The 27,096-nt window shown below is 38.3% G+C and overlaps 1 protein-coding gene across 1 annotated transcript; it reads right to left on the bottom strand.

Moving 5' to 3' along the window:
- Window positions 1-22,796: 22,796 nt before the first annotated feature.
- On the bottom strand, window positions 22,797-23,833 carry LOC311184233 (lymphocyte antigen 6E-like; the record flags this gene model as incomplete). Its single annotated transcript, XM_084254073.1, has 2 exons — window positions 22,797-23,408; window positions 23,830-23,833. The coding sequence occupies 2 exons, from the start codon at window positions 23,831-23,833 to the stop codon at window positions 23,080-23,082; spliced, it is 333 nt and encodes a 110-aa protein (XP_084110199.1). The 3' UTR covers window positions 22,797-23,079.
- Window positions 23,834-27,096: the final 3,263 nt, after the last annotated feature.

Genomic DNA, 27,096 nt, shown 5'->3' on the forward strand with positions numbered 1-27,096 from the left:
TGAGTCCCAATATACCCAATCAATGATTAATACATACTCAAAATTTCTGAAATAAGATACCATTTCCATAACAAAAATAGTCCTAGGAGCATAGTCTACCATTTCCTCTCAAAAAGATCCCTTTATTGGGACAGGAAGTGGATATATGAAAATATCCCTTTATTGCTTCCAGTTGGTGAATCATATTTTAACTAATAATCATTCCTCTATTAAACATTTAACTTATTTTTCCTTCTCTTTATTTTCCATACTAACAGGAGTAACATTGTAATGAATTACCATGTGCCGATGGTTTCAGATCTGGAATATATGCCTTGGTATAGTTCTCCAGAATTATAAACAACGGCCAAATATCATAAAACTTTTTAATGTAATTGTTAAGTCTCCCCCAAACAGACTGTTCTCTAAGTTTCCCAAGGGAGAGAAGACCCCCAACATCACCAGCCTCCTTACGTCGGGAAAGAGTACTTGGATCGAGGAGGGTAAAGAAGCAGTGTGTAGAGTGGATTTGCCCCTACTCCATGGTGGCTTGGTCCTTTTTCCAAGAGCAGTGCTACTAAATCTCACTGTTGCTAGTGTTTATGATGTTGACAACTAGGGATGAACTTGCATGAAAGTTCTTTACATAGCAAACCCATTATGGTCTTTACAGGTGACTGATATGCAGAATAAATAAATAAATACATCGGAAAGAGAACTGTCTGCTATGGCCACCTTGATGGTGTGAGGACATCTGTTGTTTGGCTCTGGGCCATCAGTCCCTGTGACTGGTTGGGGCCAGTTGGGTGGCCAAGAGAAATGCTTCCCAGTGGTTGTCCTCTTAAGAGATGCAGGTGTGACCTTTTGAGGACCTGATTTTCTTCCCTGATATAAACACATGTCGGACTTTTGTAAAAACACCCATCACTGCTTGGCCACTCAGTAGTGCCTGGCAGACTCTGTCATACCACATGGAGCTTCCAGAGTGTGTGGTGCAGGCAACAGCTTCTTTGTGTGTTTGCGCTACAGACTTAGATCACAAATGCTTTCTTTGCAATTATTTTATTGAGACTGAAAGGATATTAGATACTGGTATTAGTGACCAACTGAGATTTATCCCTCCTATAATTTTACATTGTTTAATCCATAAGTAATAATAATTTATCTTTTACTGGGTGAATAGTCAGTGTTTTTGCTGCCAAGTGGAATTACTTCATGTTTATTGATTTTTCTTTCTTTTCTTTCCTCCCTCCTGCCCCACCCACTGACTTTCTTTCTATATTTCCTTCCAGTTTTGGTCTCCCCACATTTACTTCTTCTGTTGACACCCCTTGCAGAGGTTGTCCCTCCACATACGTTGCTTAGAACAGTGTCCACACTGGTTATTTTGGGTATAAGAGTCTACATTAGTATTGGGTTATTGAGTTTGGCTAGAGTGGCCATACTTGCGTTGTTGTTGTTGCTGCAAATCCTCTACCCCTCTCTTCAAAATAAAGGATACAGTCCCTTAAACTTTCCAGCCAGACTCTCCACAATGACATTCTTCATGCCGGGGGTGGGGGCAGATTGCTCTTTATCTTCCCTCTCCACAGTGCATGGTCCCAGCTGTGTGGCTCCCTTCATGAATATGCATGAAATCGGATATGACATTGCCCTCTCCCATTAATAATCTTGTCATCTGACTTGTGCTCCAGAAAGCTCCAGTCCACAGCTTCTCAGAGCAAATGTAGCCTGAAGAAAAAAAAAAAAACAAAACACAAAAACAAAAACAAGGCAACATAAAACAAGAAGACCCTATCTTTTTGTTCACCTTTTTTTTTATTTGCCCAGGATGAGGTCTTCCAACATTTGTGCAAGGGCTGGTGAGGGTACCAGAGGAGGGTGCAAGGATGAGGAGCAAGGCTGGGAAGAGAAGTCGGCCCCTGTGTGAATGGCCTGGCTTGTTGGGAGCCCAGAGCGGTGGGTGTAATGGTATGCGAAGTGACCTTGAATATAGGCGCTGTGGGTAGCCCCAGCTTTTTTGTAAAAGAAGCATTTGCAGTGGAGGTTTGGGTTTCAAGCCTCCCAGTCATCAATCATCTTAGCCCATTCTTCTCTTTGACAGCTCAGTACAAGGCCTGACATTTGACACTCGAGACCCCAGGACTTACGCACAGACACAAGCTGAGGCCCTCAGGGAGGGGGAGGAGGGGCGACGGAGAAAAAGACTGCAATTTTTTTTTTTGAAGCAGCAAACTGAGGAATATACCAAACACATTTTAGCTGTCATCAGAACTGATGCTGCCCGGAGCATCGCGTTGAGTTTTGCCGCTGCTTTGTGATTCTTCATACCGTTCAGGTGGTTTAAAATAGCTCTGCATGGACAGTTGGGGGGCACATTTCCAAGCCTGGAGGGCCACTTTGCATTTGACCAGATTGCCTCCAAGCTCAGCCTTCCGGGATGGATGGGTGGACAGGGGGGTTATCACTTTCTGGACAATGGCTCATGACATTGTGACCTCAATGTCATTACATCATACTGTCACCTCACAGGAAGGCCACCCCCAGGCTACTTTCCCTTTGGAAAATTGAAATTTTTTTTGAAAACGGATAATAACTCAGGGTCAGATATGAGCTCACTGAAGTTTGGGGTCAACTAATGCAAGGGATTCAGAGATCAAATAATGGTAATTGGTGTTAAGAAGAATTAGGTAATTTATGGTTCTATCATTGAAAGGGGCTAAAAGGTTTATAACACACAAGTCCCAGGATTTCATGGGTGGAGGTCCAGGTGGCTCTGGCTCAAATCCTTATTAATCTGCGGCCTGTTCAGCTGTGTGCCAAGCTCGGAGCATGTGAAGCCCAGGGTGTGTGATTAAATTCTTACCCAAGTCTGAGAGCTGACGCTTCAATCTATCACGCCTTTTTTGACACTGACTGGATGCCCGGCTCCACCCGAGTGTCCTAGAAGATGCAGATACTCTAAGAGATGATCCAGGCCACACAGAGACGGCTGTCTACTGGGAGAGATTAAGCAAACATTGATAAGATGGCGTATAACAGGATGGCACAAACAGATGCATTCTGATCTATCAACCAGTCTTCTCCAAGATTTCTCCATCTATATTCCATTCGGGAAGCACTGGTGTCCCACACACAGACTTGGAAATTCACATGGGTCTTCCAGTGGACGTATGCTTGAAGGATTATATAAGAAATGGAAAAAAACTTTCTAAGAATATCGGACAGTACAGGCTTCAGTTCAATCATAGGCATACTTCAGTAAATAGACAGGAAAAATAGACACTATCAGCAGGGAATGGAGTGGCTGAACTAGAAGTGAGTTTTATTTGTACTTTAAATTTATTTTCTCAGAATCTAGAGCCTGTAAAACTGTATAACCTTTAATTAATAAATATATTTTGCTAGTATACAGAAAAGATATCCAGTAGCTACTTGGAGTATATACCAATTTCATTTTATCTGGTGTTTTTCCTTACAGTGTGAGAAGTGGTCAGGATACTCTTTACACTACTGTTACACTAATAGTGAATCAGATTCGTGCTTCTAGAAGAGTAAAGATGGTTGGGGCTCAGAGCGTGAGTGAGGCTATTTGTAGTGGCAAGGTGTCCTCTTCTGTATCCCACAGAAGACACAGACTGTAGAAGGCTTTACAGTCTAGCCTTGCACTGATGGGTTGTTAGTTTGGAGGTGACGTCTCTACCTCACTCCCTAAATTGGATGCTCCTTGAGGGACAGAGCGTATCTCTGTCTCAATGCAGCTTATGCTTTTTTATATATCCTGGGGGAAGGCCCTTGCCTTGTTAAAGGAGACACTCGTCCTATTGAAAGATTGATGGGTAGATGAATAAATATCTGCTTCAGTGTCTTATTAGACAAGCATCGTCATTACTGTTTTGTGATACTAATTTGTGCACTTTTAGATAGGCACTGATGCATTTGTCATTGAGCTTTGTGTTTGTTTTCTTTTTTTAAAGATTTATTTATCTTTATACAAGAACGGGGTACAGGCCAGCTGTGCAGGAGGTTGAGACCATTCACAAGAGACAAAGCAGGGAACAGAACAGGCAGACTGACGAAATACACTGCTAAGGGGAGCAGTGGGTGAGACAGGAGAGGTCTGCTGCATCATGTGAGACCCTTACCAGCTGGCTGGCCGGGCTAGAACCAGCGCTGCAGAGGCTGTGGACAGCTTCACAGTGTGTTGCTCAACCACCTGTGCACTATGGGAGGCCCGAGCTTTGTGTTTTTATCTCAGTGAACAAAATGATTCCTCTGACTTTCCAGAAAATTCTTGCCCACACTGGACACATCCAAACTTGTTGGACACTCACTGTCTCCCACTAAAAATTGTCTCTGTTTTGGTTCCTTTGCAGAATTGGCTCTTCCTTTACTTTTGTCCTTTCTTCGCTAGCTTTTCAATGTGACTCTATTGGCTTTTTATAAAGTCTCCAGTCTTTCTGAGGAAAAAGATTGTGTTTTTGCTTTTAGCTTTTTAAAACAAAGCGTGACATATAATGTTGCATGCTTACATTTCAGATGCTTAATTCCCTCATCAAATTTTTTTTTTCAAGTAATTCATTGAGTTTTTGAGGTATATTGCTATGCCATCAAGGTGTTCATCTTGGTGGAATCTGTAGTACTTTTACAGGGAATGTTTCTTTTCCCTCCGGACAATCCCATCCACTACTGTCAAGAATTCTAATTCTGAATCCTAACTTTTCTCCTCCAACTTGGTAAAGAAGTACAAAATTTACAATATTGCAAAATGAAAGGTCTTAATCTTGAGGGAAACCCTTTGATCCATAAAATTAAAATTATGCTTGGCTGTGAGATTTTCTTGAAACAAAGTATTCTTCATTTTGTGCAAAAAATCTACAGTCAGAAATGGGAAAATGTCACTTGTTGGAGATGCTTAGTTTTAATATAAATGGAATGTTGCCATTGAGGGCAAACTCAAGACAAGTGCTGGGTTTTGTTTTAAAACTTAGCTATTTCCTACTATTGTGCAGAAGGCAGGATTAAACATTCGCAATTAACAAGGTTGAATACCATAATTTTGACACTTTCCAACCATGGGACCTGCTAGCTTTCCCAGCGGTTGGTGAAGACTGTGCCTCTCAGCAGAGGAAGTACGGGGTTGCTTTCTCCTCCAGGCTCCTGGTGTGTCACCACAGAATTGGAATTCAGGAGATGAGCTTGTATTTCTAATCATGTTGATATTTCCCATGTAGCTTCTTAGTCAGCTCCTTGGATTCTTCACACAAAACTATAAAAGGTCATCAATTATAGGGACCTTATGTAAATACTGAGCTGTTTTGTGATTCTATTCTGAGCAACGTTTATATACATCTGCTCAAATAAATTAATTTTCTTGTCCCAAATGACTCATTTAGTGGAGCTAGAAGTCCTCATGCCAATGCAAATAGAGCAGGCGAGAGAGGGCACAGGGAAATAGGAGGGGAATTCATTTTATAATCTACAATATATGAGTGCTGCCACATAATTTTTAAATGAAAAAGCACTAAGCAAATATTTAGATGGGGAAGGAAAAGAGACAATTAGGAGTTTTTCTTCTCATGTGGAATATAACCATCTTGAGGGTATGGATATGGATTCAGATGTGCTGCATTTGAGTCTCATTTGCAGTATTTCTGGCTTGATGATCTGATTCATTTTAGTTAACTTCTCAGAGCCTTATTTTCTACATCTGCAAAATCATAATATGGTTTTTCAAACTGTGATATGATAATTGACAACTAAAATGCACAGATTTTTTATCTTCTCTAAGTACCAGTGTCATCTCCACACATATTAGACATTCCGTGGTGAAAGAACAGAGACTTGTGACTTTGTTCAGTAATGTCGGAAGCTGAAGTGGGAATGCATGCGAGGCCTGGACTCATGACCAGATGGGTTTTCATGGCAGTTTCTTTCCCCTCTAAGAAAAGAAGCTTCTCCAAAGTGCCTGCCGTGGTTCTATTGATCCACTGCAAAGTGTGGCAGAGGCTCCCTGCTCCAGAATTTGTACTGGTTCTTCCCCACCTGTTTGAATGCAACAAACTTACTTCCTTAGTATTTCCACCCTCTGTCCACTACCTGGCATCAGTTAACCTGCTCCTGGTCCTGCTATTTCATGATATCACCATTTCAAACCTGATTGCTGGTCCTCTGGCATCACTGGGGATTTCTGAGCCTTTGTTCCTGACAGATCTATAGCAACGGCATTGTGTTTTCTTCTCTAGCCTGTGCCCGCCATTTTGTTCAACACTCAGCTTATCTTTATTCATCCAAGAATTCTCCCCAGACTAAACCCGCTTTCTTGGAATTGCTGCTTCATTTGTGTTCCTTAGCTTCTGGATGGGTTCATACTTTGGGTCCTTCCTTTCTCTTTACTTTTACAGCTTTTGCTTTTTTTTTTCTTTTCTTCCTAGAGTGAAAATTCTTCAAGAAGAAGCCACTTTCAAAAATTTATTTTGCATTAATTATATTGCCTAGCAGAGTTCCTTATCTATGATGAAAGTTTTAGTAATTGCTTCTTGAATAAAATTATGATTAATTAAATGCTACTACTAGATTCCCCATTAGCTATTACTATTCTTGTGGTATAAATTCTACCTAATTTATCTCCTTTCTGTGGATTGATAGATAAATTGATTTGCTGGTTGTGTATCGATAGTGAGCTATTTATATTTTTATTTGTATTTAATTGTATTTATTGAGCTATTGTATATTTTTAATCAAAAACACTAAATAAAGTTTCATTTTTAATGGTTACATTCTTTAAAAGTCTCAAGAATGGGCTGGTACATATAGACCTCAAGTAACATCATTTTAATGGACATTAACTGTAACATTTCCTATCAGGACTTCATGTTTCATACTTTCATCACTTTTAAGTTTCAGCTTGGCCAATCTTATGTTTTCTGTATCACAGGCATCTGTACACTTGTCCGGTAAGACTGCAATGTATGATCAAAAGTAAGATGAGGATACAACATTTCATTTGTATTCTTTAAATTCTTAAAATCATTATTAGATGGATTTATGAGTGATTTAATTTCCACCCAATTACATCACATCATCATCTGTTACCTATGCTTGCACATTCAAGCACAGTGTTAGCAAAACCTACCTGATGCTAGCATGGCGAGGAGAGAACTGTGTTCAAGATTCAGTTTCTTTATATGTAAAACAGAAATGAAATGCAGCTTCCAGGGCCACTGGGAGAACCATGGCATGTGGATGTCAGGTGCGTACCCACTGTCTAGATGACTGTAGCTTTTACTCTAGCTGTGCTAGCTATTTTTCTTATGATTGTAATTAGTAATTCAGCTGGGGTACAGTGTGTTTTTCCTGCAGGTTTGCCCATTCGGGTCAAGCCACATTAGGTATATTCTTAATTGTCCAGTGTGTTTTTAACTACATCTCTGCAGATTGGGTGTGCAGGAGGATGCGCAAGTTGAAGGAGGAAAACAAGGCCCCTGAGCTTGCATAGATCCTATTCCCCACGCCTACTCCACGAGATTAAAGAGATGGATTCTCAAACAGTTCTTCAGACTGACTAATTTGTATGTATAACGAGGATTCAACCAGAGAATTTTTTTTAAGGAGCTGGGGGAAAATATGATGGTCTCACAGTCCCAGTGGTGTTGCCACATTCATTTTACCAGCACGTTCCTCCTTTAGTACTTTCATGGATTGACATGAGGGAGGAATCCGCATGTCACGGAGATAACATCTCACTGTTGCCAAAGGAGTCTATTCAGACATGCATGTTAGTGGGTTGATAACTTATTCGGTATTGCAGAGGACTCAAAGATAGACATTTCGCCTTTTATCTCCATCTCTGTGCTCCCTGCATACTAAAGATAGTGCAAAACAGCCAGATACATCTTAACTAACCCACATGGAAAAGAGGGACTGGCGAGCCCGCCGCCAGGGCTGCAAAGTTAAAGAAACAAGGTGTGATGAGGACTAATGACAAATGAATTAAACATGTTGATGTCCCCAACTGGAGCTGTCTGCAAATGTACTCTTTAAAACTTAAACCTAGTGATAATTTAGCCAGCAGAGGTGTAAAACAAATGGAATCTAAACATTTTTGCTGCTGTCTCAGGGGGAGGTGTGATAAAAGAACAAATAATGAGGTTGCGATTGGAAAAATAGTAGGCTAACTCATGTGAACTTTTTCACGTTGGCATGTGTTTGGAGGCAAAGGAAGGAAAAATGAGAATTAATTTAAACGATCACTCGATGTGTTGAAATATAGCACATTCTAATTCCCTGGGCCTTCTAGGGCAGCAGGAAAACTCTGGTGGACACTGGGGGAAAGTAACATCCACCTTCTTGGTGACACTGATCACTAAGGGCTTATCCTCTGCTTACATAGGAAATTTCCTCTTTCAGTTCCCAGTAACTCATAGTGAAGTGATACGTTAAAATTACTTTCGAAATATGTTTCAAATATGCAAAGTAAAGTTGACCATGAAATTAGTGGTCTAATTATTTTATGTGAGGACCCCAATGAGATCAGAAAATAGAAGGTCAAAACTTGACACTTGGGGCCTCCCCTGGTGGCGCAGTGGTTGAGAGCTGGGCTGCGAAGCTGCCCCCAGCCTCTGCACTGCCAGTTCGATCCCTGGCCACCGGGGAGGGTCCCACATGGTCCCACGTGACAGACCTCTCCTGCAGCGCCTGCTACTCCCCTCAGCAGTGTATTTTATCAGTCTGCCTGTTCTGTTCCCTGTTCTGACTCTGGTGAATCCTCTCACCCTCCTGTGCTTCTGACTGTACCCAGAGCTTGTATAAATAAATAAATAAATCTTTAAAAGAAAAAACAAAACTTGACACTTGGTCAACATTTTTAACCTACTTTTTGTATTCAGTTAGAATCTTCAGTTACATGAATAATATAAAAATGTCATATGAAAGGAAAATAAATATTTTAGGAGAAAAGTATAAGTCGTAATGAGCCCTGTTTTTCTGTTTAAAGGGTTTGAAAAGAGAATGGAAGAAAATGAGCCAAGATGATAAAACTTGGATTAGAAGATTTCAAGTGATTTTTAGTTTGTGTTTTCTAGTTTTTTCCCTAACTTTTCTAAATATCCTAAAATTAGTGTATATTTTTATACTGAAAGAAAATAACATGTAAGCACATCTTCAAAAAATATTTGCTATGTTAAAGCCCACTATTTATAATCTGTATTGCTCCCAATTATATTTTAATCCAACACTCTACTTATCTTCCATGTTACTTTTAAACATGCTTGCTTTTTCTATAATTTTTATAAAGTAACATTCTTACAACATTATTCAAGTTTCAGGTTTGCACTGTTATAAATGAACAGCTGTATATATGAAATTTAAAAAAAGGCCCCATACAGACACCATTTAGGAAAACATACCATGTTTTTTGTAGTCAACTGAATTATAAATGACTATTTTGAGAGCTGATCAGCTTCTCAATATAGTAAACTGAGCAGTCACACATATGTCACTCAGAAATGGGTTCAAAGCATCTCAAATGAAATTAATAATTAGTAGTTGTGTGTAGGTACCAGTGTCACTGATCCATAGACTTAACTTACATCTGTTTGCACTCTTTAATGGGGTGGTGTTGGTGTTAGGAAACCACAAGCTATACCTCTCCTGCCTAGCTCCCTTTCCTGCTTTCAGTTGATTTTTATATGATGTCAGTACCCTGTTGACGTAATACAAAGTGAAGTGGCAAACCGTGTTTTATTTGATCAATATGAAAAACTAATCTGAAAAAAATCAGGTGCCATGTAATATAGCATAATCTTACTCAGAGTCTTCTAAGATAAAGAAGTTCCTCTTCACCTCTAGGCTATGTTCAACCAGCTGTCCCTTAATGGAAAGATTCTTTGTCCAACTGCAGTAACTTCTGTTATTTTCCAAATGGGTATTAGTTTCCTTTACTTCATTTTGCAGTTCAACAATGAGTGAGTTCTAGTTGGTCCATAGTTTCATTGAAATCCTAGAGTACATAGAATTCCACATTTACTCAAAATTATTTGAGTGGTGGAGGTTGGGGGTGTGTGTGGTAACATACACTTCAGGACGTGTGGACCTACTACCCTGAATCATACACTGTGTTGTAAATGATTGTTGCCTCAAAAACAAAACAAAACAAAAAAAAAACACACGCTTAAATGTTTTCAATCTAAGAGGAAAAAAATAACGTTTTGAAAATAAGTTATATAATTCTTTGATTTTTTTTTGTAGGATCACCAAATGATTTTAAAATATAAATATAATATTTACATAGGGACTTCCAATACACAGAAGTCGTGACTCTCAGGAGAATGCCTGAGGTGTGATGCCTGAATCCCAGCTCTTATGACTTCGACCTTCAGCTTTTCTTAAATTGCACACAGACAGCACTTGTGACTTATGGATGCATCAATTCATACGGAAATGTTCTGTACCATTCCAAGGAAAGTAGTTCATTGTCTACATGACAATATCTGCACATCTCCGTAACTTCGCTAGAACTCTGGATGTGCAAAGTCAAAATGGCTTTAGAAAGTATCCAGTGTGGGCCTCCCCTGGTGGTGCAGCGGTTGAGCGCTGGGTTGCAAAGCTGCCCGCAGCCTCTACAGTGCTAGTTTGATCCCCGGCCACTGGCAAGGGTCCCACATGGCGCGCAGACCTCTCCTGCCGCCGACTGTTCCCCTCAGCAGTGTGTTTCGACAGTGTCTGTTCTGCTCCCTGCTCTGGCTCTGGTGAATTCTCTCACCCTCCAGCACTTCTGACTATACCCAGTGCTTGTATAAATAAATAAAAATAAATCTTGAAAAAAAAAAAGAAAGTATCCAGTGTCTAATTATAAACCTGATAAGCAGGAACCTACAGAAATAGAACAGACCCATGTTGGATGATGGTAATTTGTCTATTTATAAATTGCCATTGGGCTAAAATTCTGGGTAATTCGACCCACTGAAATACATGAGGACGCAATGTTACTCGGTCAGAAACCAATTGATTTGAAAAGGGCTGGTTAATGAACATTGCTTCACCAATTCTTTAATAGTTCAAATTAGTATGTGGCTTGAACAAAATAGTGTCAGCAGGTTCAAAATTTTAGTTTCTTGGAACTAATTTTGAAGTTCCCTAAACATACAACTTTAACATTATGAATTGTTCCCCTATACACTTATTTCCTAATCATTTTCATTAGGTGATTATATTTATAAATACATAGACTGATGGTATCAAATTACACTAATTAAAAAAATCTATTCTAGATAAAATATTTACGTCTATCAATGTTATAGGAATTTTCTTTGATGTTTCCAGTAAGCTCTAAGTGCATTTCAATTCTATCATTAGTGATGTCAAGATGAAAATAGCCATGTGTTATGGTCAACTTCACGTCCAATGGATTGTGTCCATAAATTTACACTTCTGTAATACCTCTGGCTATAGAATTGAGCCTGATAAATGGGACACCATTGGCAGTCTATTAAAAAAATGTGGCCCACATTTGGTGTATCTGTTTGATAATGCTTTATTCACTGACAGCTAATTGTATCTTTTTAAAAATCTATTTTACCTGTTATTGTGAAAAAAGAGCACACAATATTTGCACAAACTCAGATTTTCAGTTGGTTATTAATAAACATTATTCAGTGAAATATTTTTAAATGGATTTATCTATTAAGGCAATCAGTCACATGTCTTTAAGTAAAGTCTCTATGTGACTGGCTCTCAAATATAAATCTCTAGCTGTCATGTTTTTAATGAGTTGTTTGAATTTAACTGCCTGATGAGCTCTCCTAAATAGGTGTTTTTCTCCCCTGGCAATGTTATGTCTCTTTCAAGCTTCTTATGGCAGGTGAAAGAAGAGAAAGGAGAGAGAAACTTCTATGCCTTATTTCTGTGATAGTCACCACCATTACCTTCATCACTGTCTGAAAAATCCACATTATAGGGCCTCCCTGGTGGCGCAGCGGTTTAGCGCTGGGCTGCGAAGTTGCCTGCAGCCTCTGCAGCACCGGTTCGATCCCCGGCCACTGGCGAGGGTCCCACATGGTGCGACAGACCTCTCCTGTCGCGCCCACTGCTCCCCTCAGCAGTGTATTTCGTCAGTCTGCCTGTTCTGTTCCCTGCTCTGGCTCTGGTGAATTCTCTCACCCTCCCGCGCTTCTGACTGTACCCAGTACTAGTATACATAAATTAATTAATTAAATAAATAAATCTTAAAAAAAAATCTACATTATAATTGGTTGCAGTCTCTCCTTTTTCTTCCTCCACATGCCATGAGTGGCAAGCTGAGCCTGTTCTGTTTTGCAGTTTTTCAAATGCTCCTTATTTTCTCTCTATTCCCATTTTCGCTACATATGCTTAATCTTCCAGTATTGACTACAGAGACATTAGTAAATTTTACTGGGTTTTCTCTCCCATCATTTCCTCTGACTTTTGTCTACTTTATCACAACTGGCAAATTAATATTTCTTTTATCATATACAGATGATCATTGAGTTATAGCAAGGTTATGTTGTAATAAATCCTTTGTAAGTTAAAAATATTGCAAAGTCAAAAATGCATTTACTATACCTAATCTACCAAGTATTACAGCTTATCCTACCCCAAAACATGTTCATACATTTATATTAATCTACATATGGTCAATGTCATCTAATGTATAGCCTCTTTTATAATAAAATGCTGATTATTTCATGTAATTTACTGAATACTATACTGAAAGTGAAGAGCAGTCTGTAGGGTATTAGTTCTTTACCCTCATTATAATGTGGCTGATTGAAAGCTGTGGTTCACTGCCACTGACCAGCACCAGGATCTCTCATATAACATATTATATATCATTAGACTGGGAAAAAAAATCAAACTTCAAAATTTGAATTATGGTTTCCACTAAATATGTGTTGCTTTCATGCTATTGTAAAGTCAAAACATCATAAGTCGAATCATAATTTGGGGACTGTCTGTACTTGAGATATAGGAACTCTGCCTCAAACCTCCAGTGGGTCTCAAATTCAAATTACTAAAATAAATTCTTCCATATTTTTGTTCCAAAGTTCTTTTCTAAGGACTTAGATTTTTAGCTATGACATATAAAAAGCTGTAAATAGCCATTCCCATACTTAAACAGCAAGGAAAAGTTAGACATAGTGAAAATTGACAAATTTTCTTAGAGCCATCAGAGAACTAGTGTGATAATGCAGACCACCATCATTAAACACCATGATGAAGAAACAGAGACATCTAGAGAGATACAGTAAAGGATAGCTGTTTACCAGAAATCTGACCTTTGGGGCCACAAACTGAACACTTAATTGGCAATGATGATTAAGTGCTGGAGGCTGAGCGCAGATTAGTGTGAGTGGGAAAATCTCTCTGGCTACAATCTTACAAGGACCCCACATATCTGGGGGCTTTCCTTCTAGGATTTTTGTAAGGATCCAAGACAAGATTCCTCCAATGTCTCTGGCAGGGGAAGGAGACAGGTCAACTTGTAAAGCAGACCTAGAGCCTTGTCCACGACAAAGTTATGTTTTCTAGGGAAGACCACTGCCAGAGTGCAGTCTACACATTATTCCCCTGGAAGAGGGGATTCCTCTCCACTCCAGGTCCTTACATTCTTCCTGTCTTACCTAAATCAGAGTCGGGGGAATCACAGTAAAAAAGGACTTCAAGGAAATAGCTTGGGCAGAGAATGTAAGGAGAGGCCTACATTGTAGAAGGGACATGGCCCCCAGATACAGAGTCACTCAAAGACTAAGCCTAATCAGAAAATTACAGAACATTACATTCCTCTGTACCCTAGTACCATACCAGTGGGACTCCAGGATGATAATTGCATTATAGCTGAGAAATGCAAGATATAAACTCTCTGAGGAGCAGTACATAGCAAAACCTCAAAGCCAATAGGAAAGACAAAAGCAAGACTAGAGGAATTTGATACCTCTGGTACCTAAACATTAAACACGATCCAACTCTTAGCAGATTAATGTAAATCCATAAACTAAAGGACTATGTACCACAGTTTCAAGTTCCAGATGTCAAGCAGTAATGATAAGGCATATCTAAGAGCAAGAAAACACAGCCTAAAAAAAAAAAAATCATTAGAGCAGAGACACAATATAATACATATATTGGAGTTTTTAGACAGGAAATTTAAAATAACTGATTCATATATTAACCTAATGAAAAAAATGCAAAGAAAACTACCAAACCAAACCAGAAATAGCAACTCTAAGAAAAAATGAACAGAAAATGTTGGAAATAAAGAAAATTGTGATGACAGTAAGAACGCCTTGGCTCTTTAGTAGACTTGGCAAGACTAATGAAAGTATCAATATATTTGAAGACATGGCAATAGAATCGTACCAAACAAAAGTAAAGAGAAAAAATTATGAAAAAATTCAGAAGATTTAATAGCTGAAAGATAATATCAAAAGGGATATAATTGGAACACTGGAAGGAGGAAAAAGAAAGACTGGAATAGAAATAGCCAGAGTAGGGCCTCCCTGGTGGCGCAGGTGGTTGAGCGCAGCACTGTGAAGCTGTACACAGCCTCTGCAGTGCCAGGTTTGATCCCCACCGGCAGCGGAGCAACCCACATGGTGCGGCAGACCACTCCTGTCTCACCCGCTGCTCCCCTCAGCAGTGTATTTCAGTCAGTCTGCCTGTTCTGCTCCCCACTCTGTCTCTGGTGAATCTTCTCACCCTCCCGGGTATCTGGCCTGTACCCCAGCTCTTGTATTAAAAAAAAAGAAAGAAATGTTAAAATTTTTAAGCAGAAGAAAAACAATATATAGGCATTAGGATCTATATAAAGAAAGGGAAAGTGAAAAGGAATAATAATTATTTTATTAATTGAATATATACACATTGAGTGACTCTAGTATATATGGAAGTAAAACAGCTTAAATCAATATTTCAAGAAAAAGGAAAGATAAATCACAAATGATTTTGTTAGATGGTAACTGTACAACACATGAAATGATACTGTTATTTGAAGGAGGGCATGGGCCACTTAAAATTATATACTATCAACTCTAGGATAATTGCTATTTTTTTAAAAAGCAAAAATGATATGAGAGTAGATAAAATTGAATCTTATAAAGTTCTCAATTAAAGCCAGAGAAGGTAAAAAAAGGGGTGGAGAGGGACAAATAACAAATTTAACAAAAAGAAGACAAATAGAATGATGGTGGATGTCACTCCAACCATACCTGTACTAATGTTTAGAGTGAATGGTCTAATCACACATTTAGCTGTCAGAGTGGATTGGGAAAAAAAAAAAAACAGTAAAAATTGCATGGAAGAAATCCATATTAAACAGTTACATTTTAAAAGTTAAAGTGGGCCTTTGTACCAAGAAATTTTACAATTTTAAGATGGAGAAAGACATATCTTACTAACATTGATTAAGAGAAAGTCAGACTCACTAAATGAATTTCAGATTTTATAACAAGGAAGATTATCAATACTACAGAGGGGCATTGCATGATAAAGGGGCTGATAATGCCAAAAAACATAACATCCCTGAATGTGCATGCACCTAAGAACAGAATGTCAAAATACATGAGACAAAAACTAATAGGACTAAAGGGAGAAATAGACAAATATCCTAGTATAATTGGAGCTTTGAATACTCCTCTGTCAGTAATTGATAGATCACGTACACAGATAATCAGTAAGGATACAGATAACCTGAAAAGCTCTATAAATCAACTTGATCTAATTGACATTTATAGAATACTCCATTTAACAACAGAACACACATTCTTTTCAAGCTCACATGGAACATTCTGAAACTTAGAACACATTCAGGGTCATAACGTAAGCTTCAAGAACAAATTTAAAATAGAAATGTTAACAAATTTCTTTTTCAAGTTTGATCTTTATTTCCTCCATTTACAACTTTATCAAAAACAGGCCAACTGTGACCCCCCACATGTATCTTGTAATTCCCAACCTCACTTCTTTTATTTATTTACTGAATACCTTCCTAAAGGCATTGGAGTGTTTACTGAGGTATATTTTAGTCACACTTTAGATGGAAAGCACCTTGAAGGCATATTCTATTTTATTCATCTCCTCTCTAAATCCAGGATTTAAAATTCTACTGTTTTAAAGAAAATAGGTTAAGAAATAGTTTTTGAAAGAAGAGGATAGAAAAATTAATTGAAGTAATACTCTCATTAAGGATAAAATGAGGGGCCTCTCTGATGGTGCAAGGGGTTAAGTCTCAGCACTATGAAGCTCTCTGCAGCCTCTGTAGCATGAGCTCAATCCTTGGCCAGGGAGCTACCCACATGGTGCAGCAGACCTCTCCTGTCTCCTGGCTGCTCCCCTCAGCAGTGTATTTCAGTCTGCCTGTTCTGCTCCCCACTCTGTCTCTGGTGAATCCTCTCACTGCCCACACATCTGGCTGTGTACCCCAGTTCTTGTATGCATAAATAAATAAATCTTTTTTTTTAAAGGATAAAATTAGAACAACTGGGTTATTGATCCTGTGAGTGAACATTAGGTAAAATAATTGATGCCTAGAATATATCCTCAGGCCCAGATCACCAAAGAGTTAATACTTGGAAAGAAGAGTCAAAATAGAACTGAACATAAGGAAATAGCATAAAATACATCAATATTCAGTGAAAATGAACAAAAAATGAAACAAATGGATATTGTCTAAAGAGCAATGACAACATTGATAAAAGAAACACCCAAAGTTGGAGGCTTTGGAGTTTAGGGTAGCATAACCACTGGGACCTGGTGACTAGAAATCTTGCAATATGCAGAGGAATCCCATAAAGTCACAACAAACCACTAAATAAATAAACTTAGAGAATCTAAGAAAGGATGAAGAGGCTGTGATTATAGCAGCAGCTCCTGGTAAAGAGACAGTGGGTGGTTGTTACACCACCATCACTACAAGTATTTAGTTGAAATAGTTATGTTCCACTACTTAATAAGCAAAAAACAATTTAAATTGACATGCAATACAATAATTCCTAGTTTTTAAACACATAATTAAATCCAGGATTCAAGCAGTATCTTAGCAGGGTAACTATCCATGGTCAGACCCTATACATCAGGAGGTGACTAGACTCAGAGTTGCGAGATTAAAGCCTTTGCTTAATGAAATGACATATTTTCCTGGATCATCATTGACTGATTTTACCTTCCCACATATCTAGTGGCTGTAAATAGGGAGTTATTACATTTACAAATTATGTAGCTTTGTGAAAGTCAGTTACTTGTGTTAAGAAATAAACCCATTATAAAATTCATAAAAAAAGGATAAGTTACATAGTACAAACTGTAGTTCAATAAAAATTTGGAGAAAAGCCCTTCATACAAAAATATTAATTTTGGAAATTAAACCAAATTTCATTTAATTTTAATTAAAATGGATAAATTTTCTTCACATAAGTCTATCTCTGGGAAAAAAAATCAACATCCAATAATCGTTTTTGCAGTTATTATGTGCTTATAAAAATATACTTGTACTTACATATAATGGAATTTTGAAAATGTCTGAGGAATTGTTTTCAATTTTTAAAATTCTGTTATACTCACAAATAAAGCTACAAAGATCTAAATAAATAAATAAATAAACCCAAATTATAAAGGTAGAAAGCAGAGCTGAGATTTATTTTAACTTTTGACTTTGTAACCTGTATTTTTATTAGTGATTGTTCTAACTGAATAAACTATAATTCTAAATGACCCTGTCTTTGGAGAAAATATTTTTTAAAGATTTATTTATTTATGCATACAAGAACTGGGATACAGGCCAGAGATGTGTGGGGGAGGGGGGTGAGAGGATTCACCAGAGACAGAGTGGGGAACAGAACAGGCAGACTGACTGAAATACACTGCTGAGGGGAGCAGCGGGCGAGACAGGAGAGGTCTGCTGCACCATGTGGGTAGATCCCTGGATGGCCAGGGGGATCAAGCTCCTTCAGCAGAGGCTGCGGAGAGTTTCACAGTGCTGGCTCAACCCCTTGAGCCATCAGGGCGTCCGCCTTCGGAGAACTTAAACGAGAGGTGCATTTCTGCAAGTAGATGGAAATTTCTTAAACTTTTGAATAAGTCCTAATGTGAGGAGTAGAGAATTCTTCTATCTCCAGTTATAGTCTTTAAATATTATGTGTAAATTATGTTATTGGCAAAGCATTACTTAAATGCATGCCTCTCCAAATTCTTCTTACCTGGAGACTTTCTCCATTTTCATTCCATAAGCAGGATGTTAAATCCCAAACTCACTATGGACAAATAAATACTTTGGGACAGAATTAAGAGAGACATTTTGAATTAGAAATTTAGGAATAAACTTTACATTTTACTTAGAGCTCATAGAATTTAAATGCATAATTCCTCATTTGCATCTTTTGAACTCACTCTACAACTATTTTAAACATAGAATGTGAAAAACCAAAACACAAATGGCAGTTTCCCTAAACTACCCCCATATCAGTTGAAACATACGGATTCAACTGAGTTAAGTTTAAGTGAGTAGATATATAACATTTGTAAGCATTTAGTGATAATGGTTTCTCACAAAGAATTAGGTCAATCAGTAGGAAAATTACAACAGATGTTTATTAAAAACTAAAAAAATTATTTATTAAATATGCTATCTACAGTGCGTTTACCTTAATGATAACTAAATAAAACATCAAAACTATGTTTATGCTCAGAAATTTTATCTTAATTGATATGAACAGTGACTTTCTTTATTGCATCTAAGTAAATTGCAGGTAAAATTATTTTGCTGTTTATTATCAATCTTCCAAAAAGCATAATTAAATGAACTGTAGTGTAATCCCTGAAAGTTTCATTCAAGACAGAGTTAATAGGGCTCCAGATTTATAGCCCTTAAAAGACACAACTGGAGTATATTTAAACCAACTCATAGAGAATTTATGAAAGCGAAGATGGTGAATAGATGAAGAAATCTATTGATGAGTTTTAGTTATAGGTTCTGACTGTTTATCTGTGGGAGAATTTATCTACCTAATTGGTGCCAGTTAAGCTACCAAAATCCTTTTTGGCTAATGTAATTGTCACTTATTTTGAAATATAAACAAAAAGTATCCTAGGTTTTTCAAATGCAAAATAGTTTATTTTATTATTTATTTATTTATTTATTTATTTATTTATTTACATCATTGTTCATTTTTAAACAATAGTTGCTTCCCCCTACCCCCTCAGGTGTAGTCCCCATAGAGTTTCCTTCCCCAATGCACCTGTGCACCATCACCTCAGTCCCCTGTGCTCCTCCCTCCCTCCCTCTGATCTCTCTCCCTCCTCCTTCCCTGCAGGATGTCTCTGATTTATAATCGTCTTGTTTTTGCTTTGTTGTGTTTTGTCCTGTTATTTTTTTTTTTACACTGATGTCTTATTTGGTTCCCCTATGTTCGTGCTATAAGTGAAACCATCTGATATTTTTCTTTTTCCTTCTGGCTTATTTTACTGAACATAATTCCTTCTAGTTCCATCCACGTTGCTGTGAATGGCATGAGTTTATCTTTTTTGATTGCTAAATAATATCCCATTATGTATATAAACCACATCTTCTTGATCCAGTCATCTATTTTGGGGCATTTGGGTTGTTTCCACATTTTACCTGTTGTGAATAGTGCTGCAATAAACATAGGGGTACAGGTGTTCTTTTGAATCAGTGTTTTTTTTTTTTTGTCCTTTGGGTAGATCCCTAGGAGTGGAATTGCTGGGTCATATGGTAGCTCCATTTTTAGTAGACTGAGGAAAACCTCCACACAGCTTTCCATAGTGTTTGGACCAGTTTGCACTCCCACCAACTATGTAGGAGAGTTCCTTTTTCACCACATCCTTGCCAACATTTGTTGTTGCTGTGTTTTTTGATATGTGCCATTCTTACTGGTGTAAGGTGGTTTCTCAATATGGTTTTGATTTGCCAAATGCAAAATAGTTTCTATAACTCTAATGAGTTTACTTTTACCTTTCTAAAAAGGTTATTACTTTTCAAGCATTACTTTTAGCAAAATATGCTTTCTTCTTTAAAAAAAAAATCCCAGAATAATCAGTAGGAATTTAAATAACTTTATTATTTGCATTTCAAATTACAGTTGAAGAGAGAAACTGAAGTCCATTTCAGAAAGCAAAGTTATGAAAGGGAGTTAACAAGAAAACCAGTTTTACCAGAGCCATTTCTTTACTATTAATTTTTAATCTCTTTAAATTTAATGTAGTCCACAAAATCCACATTTCTGTTCTACTTTGAATTTGAAAAAAGATGAATAAATTCTGAAGTATGAATTGACTGGAGTGTGTGGACTTCTGTACATTTTCCCACCAACAGAAAATAAACACTTGGTGATTACTTGAGCACAAATAGATTGATATAGCTACTCATTTCAAAAATGCTAACTTTATCTGTGAACAGCAGATGCAGACAAGTGCCGGTGCCTGATAACAAGAATACAAGATGGATACACGTTATCAGCAATCTTGTGTGTTTGGAATATGTGTCCCTGCAGCTGAGTTGACACCACCAGGGTAAATGCAAAGTTTTTCTCCTCGATGGAGATTTGCAGTCAAACTCTGTTTTTCTTCTTGATATCCTCAGTATCTTATAGGGCAGTGTTTTCAAACTTGAATGTGTTTATGATTGCCTAGTGATCTTATTAAAGGACAGCCAAATCAGTAATTTCCACAGTGGGGTCCAAAAATTTGCATTTCTAACAAGCTCCTAGGTAATGTGGATATTGCACTTCTTAGGACCACACATGAAGTTGTGATATTTTAGATGACTACTCTGGGCTTTTAAGAGAAACTTGACAACAACTGTATCTTTATAAACTATTGTTTTATAGTAAACAGGATTTGGGCTTAGGTAGATACACAGTGAAGTTCACAACAACATTCTCATTTATATTTTTGGTTGCTTTTGATACTATGTAGATTAAAACCAAAGAAATGGTTTGCTTTGGTGACTCAGGGTTTGTTGGTTTGTTTTGAAATGTATTAGATTAAGTCCTTTAAAGTGAGTAAGACGTGGAGTCCAAAAGTGAAGTGCTGTATTTGTCAGGAGAATGATCATTCATATCCATCATGGCAAAAATTACTTCTGGCTTTGCTTCTTCACTTTGGCTTGACTCACATGTTAACCTCAGAGTCAACACTGCTGTATATTAGATGTTAATGATACAAACGCACATGAATGCAAATGTTCTATATGAAAACGAATGGGAAAAACAAGTGCTGGCAAGGGTGTGGAAAAGAGAGAACCGTTGTGCACCGTTGATGGGGATGCAAATTTTTGCAGTCTTTATGGAAAATGGTATGGAGATCCCTTAATAACTAAAACCAGATCCATCAATACCACTCTTAGGTATTTATCTGAAGAATATAAAAACACTAATTTAAACAAAAGGTACGTACTACTATACATTATTCACAATAGCCAAGAAATGGAAACAACCTAAATGCCCATTTACAAAGGCATAAAGAAGTATGTTACATGTATTCAATGGACTACTATGCAGCTATTTAAAAAGATGAAACATTGCCTTTTGTGACAACATGGATGGAACTTGGGCTAATTATGTGAAGTGAAGTAAGTCAGAAAGTGAAAGACAACAACAAGAGTTTTCAGGCATATGTCAACATAAACAAAGCCAGCAAAGTAACAAAAGACAGCAAAAAACTATTAGACCCTGAGAAAATTGTGGTGGTTATCAGAGAGGACAGGAAAGGAGCTGGGAGGAAGGGGTAAAGGAAGTCAATTTGATAGTGTGAATGGCATTAGAACTTTGATGGTGGGTGTGATGAAGTGATATACACCTATCAAGGTATAAAGCTGTACTCCCAAAAAGTATACAATATTAGTAATCAATGGTAAATTGATACATTTTTATTAAAGCGATGATATTATGATACAAAACAAAAGAACAAATCCCTGATTTGGGGAAAGACAATGTATCCAAATGCTTTTCAGGCAGTTACTGAAATTTTGAGAGAAGTATGTGGATTATTATGAGGGAAAAGTGATTGTCCTAGTTAGGGGAGAGGCATGGAAAGCTTTATGGAGGAGATGACTATGGTTGAGAACAATGCAGAGAGCTTAGAAGAAGTTGGCCATCAAGAAAGGGTTGTCAATACCATTGAAAAGAAAATCCACGCAGTGCATTAGATGTTGGGTCATCTAATGTCTGGCTTTTTTGATTTAATACAAGTCATTTGGTTCTGATGGGGAAGACTCAGTACAAAAATAGGTGGAAGGCAGGATGGGAACAGACTATAGAGATTCTCTTAGGCTCAAGCATGGCTATTTTATCCTGGTGATATTGAGTCACTGATGATTTTAAGTAGGGTAATGATGTCATAAGATTATTTTACTATCTTTTATCTACTGTCACTTTAAGGTTTTATAGAACAATAAATAAAACATTTTATATTTAATGTATATATACTATCTTATTTCATATATAATATTGTATCATTTTTTACCATGACTACATGGTCAAAACAAATTACTAGCTTATTCTTGATTATGAGAAATCTTAAAGCAGCTCTCCTGCCCACCTGTGATGCTGAAGGTGTTTCTTTTTACAAACCTTTTCTCTTTACAAAGCAGCAATGGCAACTTTCCTGCCCACCTGTGATTATGCAGGTGCCTCTCTTTTTCGTCTTTTTATTTGAGGCACCAAAGCAGGAGGGTTCGAGTGGGGAAGGGGTGCAGCTGGATCTGGGAAGGGGCAGAAGGCCTGTCCTGGAAACGCCCCGCAGTGAGAGAGGTGGGGTCTGGAAGTGCCAGGGGAAGGGGCTCTGGTGTCCCAGTGCCCGTGCCCGCCGCCCCACATGGGCCCTGATGTGGCCCCCACCACGCTCGCGGCCGCACGTGGCTGAGCAGGCTGGGGCCCGATGCCCCTCCTCCGTGTCGCCGGGACTCAGTCTTGACTCAGGGACCCTCAAACCTTCCTGGGTTCCCCGAGGAAGGTGACATCATCGGGCGGGAGAGCGGGCAGCTGGGCCCTCTAGGGCGGGGGTGGCCAGAGGGAGCACGCAGGGTCCGGTGGGGTGCAGGCTGCAGGGCGGGCGCAGGCTGTCCCGGCCGGGTTAGGGGCCCAGCCGCAGCAGCATGGACAGCAGGCTGAGCAGGAGCCCGAGGCCCAGCACGGCGGCGCTGGCCCGGAGCCCGCCGTCAGCAGCGCTGAAGTTGCACAGGAAGCTCTCGCAGCAGTGGGTGCCCACGGACGCCACGCCCAGGTCCACGCTCGGCCCAGGGCAGATGGGGGAGCAGCCCTTGGTCAGCGTGTGGCCGAAGTCCACCACGTTCCCGAGGTGGGCGGCCGCGGACACGGTCACGCAGTAGTTGTCCGAGTCTGCACACACCGTGGGCTTCAGGCAGTAGAACAGGGCCTCCCCGGTGGCGCAGCGGTTGAGCGCTGGGTTGCGAAGCTGCCCGCAGCCTCTGCAGCGCCGGTTCGATCCCCGGCTGCTCCCCGGCCACCGGAGAAGGGTCCCACAGGGCGCGCAGACCTCTCCTGCCGCCCGCTGCTCCCCTCAGCAGTGTACTTCGGTCCTTCTGCCTGCTCTGCTCCCCGCTCTGGCTCTGGTGAATTCTCTCACCCTCCCGCGCTTCTGACTGTACCCAGTGCTTGTATAAATAAAATAAAAAATAAAAATAAATTAAAAAAAATAAAATGAAAAACAAAAGAAAGAAAAAAAACCAATAAAACAAAAAAGTAGGAACTGCAATTAATAATTATTCTTTCTTCTCTTTTTCATAAGGGGTTTTCAGCAGCAAATTTAAGTGTTAACTGAAATGGAAGTTACTGAAACCTATATTAAATCCTGCACTCTCACCCATAATCTCCTTATGTTTCTCTGAAGTTATACTTTTACAGGTTACTTTCTTTGGAGCAAATTATAGAGTTTCTGAAAGGTCTTTTTTAAGCTTTACTAATTTTACAAGCCATAGTTAATGATTTATTCATGGTGTAATAATTATTCATATTAATTAAATAGATAATAACAATGGGTCTGCTAGTAAAATGCTAGAAAAAGTCTTCACTGAACCTATTTTAAAATAAGTTTAAATTTATATAAATTATAAAGACTTGTACAATAAATACATCAATACCTTCATGTAGATTCACAGCTGTCTGTTTTTCATTTTTTCTCTCATTTAAAATTTTCATGTCATAACATTTTCATCTCTAGATGTTTCAGATATAGATTTCCAAAATAAGTAAATTCTCCTTCAATAAGCACATTAGTTTTGTGATATGTAAGAAATGAAGCAGTAGTAATAATACTATAACCACAGTATAGCAATATTAGTTAATATACAAAACATACTCAATTTTCTCTACAGTAATCTTTACAGCATTTTAAATTCAACATTCACACCTGGGATTTGTTTTTCTGTATTTTTAAACTTTCAATCTATAACAGTCCCTGTATATTTTTAATTTTTCTTATGATATCAGCTGTTTGATCTGTGCTTTTTTTGAATTGTTTTGAATGGAGAAAGAAAGAACTACCTATGATTTCTGTGTGTGGGATTTCTCTATTTTTGGATTCACACACACTCAGAAACAGAATTTGCGTTCTTAATTTTTGTTATGTTTGTTTTCTGTGTGACTTCCAGGAAGAGGGGGAAAAGTTTCAGAACTAATTTGGGATTGGAATTCTCCAGCTACTTAGGAAGTCACAGAAGAAAGTCCCATCTTAACAATGAGAAGGAGTTCAAACTCTACAAATGCACAGATTTTCTTGACCCCATCAGAGAACTGATGTCATTATGCAAACAGGGGATTGAGTTTCAAACAGAAAAAAGACCCTTCAAAGAGAGAACACACAAATTCTTTTACCATTAACTGAGCACAGGTGGAAGAAATAGCCTTCATAAAAGCAGCTAAAAATAAAGCAGTTGAAATTTTAATGAATTATTAAAGATCATGTGTGGCCTGATGTGACAGTTGAGAGTAACTGAGCATTCCAGATACGAGGAGTCTGCTCTCAGGACTTCTTTTTCATCTGCTTCTACTTTGAGCTAATAAGAAATCCAGGTCAGGACAGAAGATAGGAGAGAACTAATTATTTGACACATTTAGGGTTGCTGACTATTACTGGTAGAAGACCTTTCATTTCCTTTGACCATTCCATAATGAGAACAAATATTTTAAGTGAGTGAATGAGGGACAAAAAACTTTTCTACTCTCAATGCCCATGTAAAGGTATTAAAGAGTAATTAAAGATATTAAAGGGCAAGAGTAGAAGAAAAAGTCACATATCCTTAAGGAACGGTCAGAGACTGTTTTAGCCCTAAGATCCTATACATATAACACTTAGAGTTTAGCTAATTTCAGGAGCTGGACAGACACTATGATACTTAAGACACTCAACAGATACAGGACAGAATTTGGTTGTTATGAGAAGATAAGGATGCTGAGAAAGGCTCACCTCTGGGTCACACAGTCACTGTAAATGATTGAGGATGGAGCAGGAGAATCATGAGGCTCCTGGCCCCACAGCGAATCAAACATTGAGTCACAAATAACAACAGTCTACTACTGAAGGGGGCACAAATGTTTGGAGAGACACGTCTGTGTCAATCATGTACAGGGGCTAGGGAAAGATTAGGGTGAAGTCTAAACACTGAGAAAGACCAACACCTTTATTCTGCACAAGGTCATTTAATAGGCTCCCTCTGTAGACAACTGTAATCTGTAGTGCCTTGAGAAAAAACTGTAGAAACAAAACCCCAAAGCCAGTTTGTTATTTTTCTGGATTGACTCGTATCTGATGCCTAGCCAAAGAAAAGACATGCCTAAGTATAATCCTAAATACTATTAAATTTGTTCTCTACTTTTTTTTAATATATGAGAATTATTTGCTATTCAATAAAATTTATGAGACATCAGAGTGAAGCAAGAAAAATATAAATAAACCATAACTATTCTAAGCGATAAAATAGTTAAAAGAAAATGATTTAGAGATAATAGGAACCATAAAATAACTATGAATAATATGTTAAAGAACCTAGAGTAAAGGTTTACAATGTGAATAAATATGTGAAATACTTTGCCAGTGCAATAAAAATTATTCAAAGTCAAATGAAAGTGCTAGAAATTAAAAAATGATATTAGGAATGAAGACTTCTATTGAAGGTTTATCAGCCGACTGGACACATTTTATCCAGGCTAAAAGATAGAAAAAAAATTAAAGGAATAATTGGTCAATTGAAATTGTTCCACAGGACAATAAAGAGGGGAGAGTAGGAAAATGAACAAATGAATTATCCAAAAACTGTGAGAAAACACCAAAGACGGTAACATGAATTTAATTGTCTTCATGAAGGAAGAAGAGAGATTTTGGCACAGACAATATTTGAAATTGTAATTGGGAATTTTGTAAATTAAAAAAGGAATACAAATAAGAGATTGAAGAATCATAGAGAACCCTAGTAAGTGTAAATACAGAATGAAAAAATGGGGAAAATAAACATATCATAATCAAATTGCTCAAAACCAAAAAAAGGTGAAAATCTTAGCCAACTAGCATGAGAAACATTAATATAGACGAAAGCATATAAGCATCACAACAAAATCATCACCATTCATTATGCAAGCAGAAAATAAGGAGCAAAATCTTTAAAGTACTGAAAAAAACTAAGAATTCTATATCTGGGGCTTCCCTGGTGGCACAAGAGGTTAAGACACAACCTATGATGCTATCCGCAGCCACTGCAGCACGAGTTGAATCCCCGGCCAGGGAGAAACCCACATGGCGCAGCAGACCTCTCCTGACTCGCCTACTGCTCCCCTCATCAGTGTATTTCAGTTATTACTCGTGTTCTGTTCCCCACTCTGTCTCTGGTGAATCCTCTTACCCCCCACACCTCTGGCCTGTACCCCAGCTCTTGTATGCATAAATAAATAAATCTTAAAAAAAAAGAATTCTATTTCTGGTAAAACTATCTTTCAAAATGGAGGCACAGGGCCTCCCTGGTGGCAAGCACAGTGCTATGAAGAAATCTGCAGCCTCTGCAGCATGAGTTTGATCTCTGGCCAGACAGGGAACTACCCACATGGCACAGCAGACCTCTCCTGTCTCACATGCTGCTCC

Source organism: Talpa europaea, assembly GCF_964194135.1.
Source record: "Talpa europaea genome assembly, chromosome: 14".
Classification (NCBI taxonomy): Eukaryota; Metazoa; Chordata; class Mammalia; order Eulipotyphla; family Talpidae; genus Talpa; species Talpa europaea.